Consider the following 4,298-nt stretch of genomic DNA (forward strand, 5'->3'; position numbering starts at 1 on the left):
GATTCTTAATTAAAAGAAGGGCTCGAGATGAGAATCTTCCACAGCGGTTTGTTCGTTTGGGCATATAACATAAGTTTTTGATCTTTGGTAGTTACTAGAAATGATTAGTTGAGCGCCACCCAATTTTGCACAAATTCTGACCTCTCCTGTATAGAAATTGGGAAAACAGAAGAGAGCCAAATAATGAATTCACTACGAACAATTCTGATTTATTAATCCTAGCAAAACGGTGCAGGATCGGCAAATAAAATGTATCTTCAATACGACAATAACAAATACTTTAAATGACAAAAATAATCCCCAAATAAATTCATGAACACTTCCCTAATAATTACGTTACCAGACCCCTACAACAATGATCGAGCAAAAATGTAGTTAAGATTTCAATGGATTCCAAAGATTGAATTAAGTTAACCCGAATAACAACTCATATAGGCAACACTGGGTACAAGTAAATTAAAAATCTTACCTTGAATAACACATACGCTGTCTTCTCCGAAAAGAGCTCTCCTTCGTTCCAGTTCTGTAACACAAAAACAAACCCCAAGCTACAACGCTCGGAACGATTATATGAGCCGGAAGGGCCAAAAATAGCTTACTCGTAGCCGGCTCGTTTACCCATACGTTAAATACAGGTGCGTTGCTCGTGAAGAGAGCCACGACCTCAAACACTAGACGCGAACAAAATACAAAGCTCCAATCATAAATCGTCGGAAGGTTACACTAGATTAACGGTATTGAAGCAAATAAAAAAAAAGGTTGTGTAAAAGATCGTATCTTCCGAAAATTCCACAATCAGCTGGTCGCTCCCGGTACCGTTTAGGTGTCAGCGCTTATCTACTCGGTGGTACGCCGGATAGCTGGCGGCAATCAACAGGTGTTCGTACTCCGGAATATTCGCAAGATGCAAATTCATGTACTATCCCAAAATTATGCCAGGTCAATGTCCTCCGCCCACAAGAATGTGCAGGGATATACTATAAACTATACCATACAAGGATTCGTCTGTACAAGGATTGATCGGTACAAGAATTCATCTACTACATGGACCCCCTAAAAGTAATGAAGATGTAACACTCCCTTGACGAGATTTTTAATAACATACCTGAAATCGTCAGGAGGGTAATGAAAAATACTTAAATCAATGAAATATGGAAATTATCCAACCTCAAATTGTGAATCTGAAAGAATTTTAGATAACATAACGTAAAAGAAAACCAACGCCATTTCACTTACATGTAGGTAGGGCGATGAACTTCAACCAGATATATAGCCTCGCAATGGAGAAAACGGCTTCTGAGTTACACTACTCGACAACGCCAATGAAAAAAAAAAAGGTAAAATTGCCAGAGATTTCACGGAATGATGGCAAATATTACCCACTGGTTTAAGAAGAATTCACAATGCCACGCTCTACAACAAGTACAACCTCGTTGGCTTTAAAACGGAAAATGAAGTGAAAAACTAACGCGATTCTGCGCGAGGAAAGAAACACGCGTACAAGTGACGCCATCTCACCTATATCCTACCTAACCTAGCAAGCGGTAATTTTGAAATTTGAATATGAATGAACTAAACTGTTACAAGGAGCAGTGGCTCCCTTGCATTGACTGACGGAGAAAGTAGCCATGATTGCGTCTTCCAACATCAGTTGAAAAATGCGCTAAATGCCGAGCTAAATGCTAAGTTGTAGCATTAAAAAAAATAGAAAACATTTAAGAATAGTAGATTCATTAAATTAAAACAAGTTACAAGCTGTGCAAACATATTGCATTCACAGACCTCATTACGTTCTTCAGCCTGATAATTGTCATTACGACTAATTATACAGGGAAATTGGATTGTTAGAAAAACACTGTAAGTAATTTTAAGGTTGCTTATTTTATACGTTGCCCGCCTGCGTCCGTGTAATACGTCCAAACAAGCTTTATAAGCTTTTCTTTTTGTTTCGTTGTGTTTTGGAATAAATGTTTGTCAATCAATTAATTGTGCTTATTCGAATCCATTGTGCCACCCGGATAGAGTTTTCATGTCAATTTCTTTTCGTGCCCAAGAATTATGTCAGGTGTTAATGAAAATTTGTGCGGTTGACTCTTCGGAAATTGATCGAGGCCACCAAGTCTCTCAAATTGAGAAATTTTAAGTCAACATTAGGATTTTTCCTTTAGCAAATGCCGGATGTGTACGCAGAGAGATGATAAAATTCTAAGTTTCAATTTTGATTTGTTTTGAACAAGAGAATCCCAAGTAGTGGCCAATAATCAAGAAACCTGAAGGGATTGGGTTAGTGGTTGTGGTAAGAAACCATCACAAACTGCAAGCTTATTTCTTAAAATAACTGTTCGTTGACCTTTATGCAAAACATATCACGTTCCGTTCGTTATCATACACTGTGTAATTACCTAATCCGATTAATCTCCAGTTTTCCTTATTATTAGATAAAAGGTTTTTCCAAATGTTTAAATACACTATGGAAACTTCTTCTGTTTATTTCTAAAATGAAAGCCGCGTTTATTGCGTTAGAGAAGAGGTCTCTTCAATACGGCGCAGTATTCACTGGTGAGTGCGAAATATTGCTACCGCCCTTCTTCTTACAGTCGGCCCGCTAGGTTTATTGGTGGCATTATGTTGTGGATTGCACTTGGGGTGGACATCCCCGTACTTGCCAGTGCTTCTAAGTGAAGACTCTCCAATTCCAATGACCGCAGACGAGTCATCTTGGGTCGGAACTGTCTACCTGTTGGGCGGAGTGTGCGGTAGTGTTTTACTGAGCGTTTTCGGACGCCTCATCGGGCGGAAGTCGATTTTGTTGTGGTCTAGTGTCCCATTTTGTACGTCATGGATAATAATTGCATTTGCAACGACACTACCTGAACTACTAATCGGCCGCTATATTGCAGGGGTGTGTGAAGGGTTGTGTTTTGCATCCCTGCCGATTTACTTCAGTGAAATCTCCGACAAAGAAATACGTGGAATGATATCGTCCACAGCCTCCATTACTCTTTTCGTTGGTGTTATGGTAATCAATCTAGTTGGGTCCTACACGACTATCCAAACTTCATCTTTGGTTCTCCTGAGTGTACCCCTGCTCCATCTCCTCACCTTCATTTGGATGCCCGAATCGCCGAATTATTTACTAATGAAAGGAAAAATCAAAGAGGCAAGACGGAGTTTTGTTGCATTGAAGGGCACCGAAGACGCCGACCGCAACTTGGACATGATAGCCAGAGCAATCGAAGAAGAAAATGTAAATCAAACGAACTTCACTTGCTTGTTGAGGAGAAATAACAGAAGAAAATTGGTGACACTGTTCGGCTTAAGACTCGCCCAACAATTTAGTGGTATCACCGCATTTAGCATATACGCGCAAATTCTTTTTAAAGAAGGCGACGCTTCTATCCCCCCTGTGCTGGGAGTAATGATTTTTTATGGAATACAACTTATATTTTCCATACTAAGCTCACTACTGGTGGATAAACTCGGCAGGAGACCTTTGCTCATGGCATCTTCAATTGGAGCAGTCGTTACTTTGCTGGTAGAAGGAGCGTTCTTCTTCGTCCGTGATTTTATTAGAGCGGACACTTCCCACGTCTCATTATTACCAACGGTGGTATTGTTTGTGTTCATAGTCAGTTACAGTTTGGGCTTACAAACCATGCCCAATTTTATGGCGTCTGAACTATTCCCCACGAACTTGAAGGCGTACGCCTCCACAGTGGCCACTGTGCTATTGTACGCATTCGGGGCGATTTCCACGGAATTGTTCCAATTTACCAAAGATAACTACGGTCTTTTCGTTCCGTTTTGGAGTTTTGCAATTGTTTGTAGTGTCGGTTCGGTTATAGTTGCGATATTTCTGCCTGAAACTAAAAACAGAACACTGGAAGATATTCAAACTGAATTAAATCAGCAAACCTCAGGTCCGACAAGTGGTAGCGACCAAGCTCGCCAGGCAGGTGCGGCAGCCACAATCGAAGGTTGAAGATCACAGCCTTCAGAAACTTGGTATTATTATTATTAACAGCGTTCATTAACTTATGATTCTTATAGAAAGCAACAGATAACACTAAGTGTAGTAAATAAAGTGATTCAGAGGTTGTACCAACTTGAGACCTATTTTATCTCGTTGCTTCCTATAAAACATTCTCCTAAAGTCGAATGGTTAACGTAACTTAACATTTAATTGAACGCCACCCAGTTTCTTTAAATTATTATTAATAAACCCATTTTAAGTACAGTACTTCTTGTCTGGCTATCTAGGGAGGTGGCGTCCCTACGTTTGCAGCTTTAGAGAGGAC

General features: G+C 40.0%; 1 protein-coding gene across 1 annotated transcript; it reads left to right on the forward strand.

Moving 5' to 3' along the window:
* Positions 1–2,498: 2,498 nt before the first annotated feature.
* Positions 2,499–4,020, forward strand: LOC116173503 (facilitated trehalose transporter Tret1-like). The gene is made up of 2 exons (XM_031491006.1): positions 2,499–2,559; positions 2,610–4,020. The coding sequence occupies exons 1-2, from the start codon at positions 2,499–2,501 to the stop codon at positions 3,980–3,982; spliced, it is 1,434 nt and encodes a 477-aa protein (XP_031346866.1). The 3' UTR covers positions 3,983–4,020.
* Positions 4,021–4,298: the final 278 nt, after the last annotated feature.

This window comes from Photinus pyralis, unplaced genomic scaffold (genome assembly GCF_008802855.1).
Source record: "Photinus pyralis isolate 1611_PpyrPB1 unplaced genomic scaffold, Ppyr1.3 Ppyr1.4_LG6, whole genome shotgun sequence".
Taxonomy (NCBI): Eukaryota; Metazoa; Arthropoda; class Insecta; order Coleoptera; family Lampyridae; genus Photinus; species Photinus pyralis.

Excerpts from the sequence above, each read along its gene's own strand:
- LOC116173503 (XM_031491006.1), top strand. The coding sequence starts at position 2,499 with ATGAAAGCCGCGTTTATTGCGTTAGAGAAGAGGTCTCTTCAATACGGC. Across the intron at positions 2,560-2,609 it reads ATACGGCGCAGTATTCACTG|GTTTATTGGTGGCATTATGT; the intron begins GTGAGTGCGAAA and ends TCGGCCCGCTAG.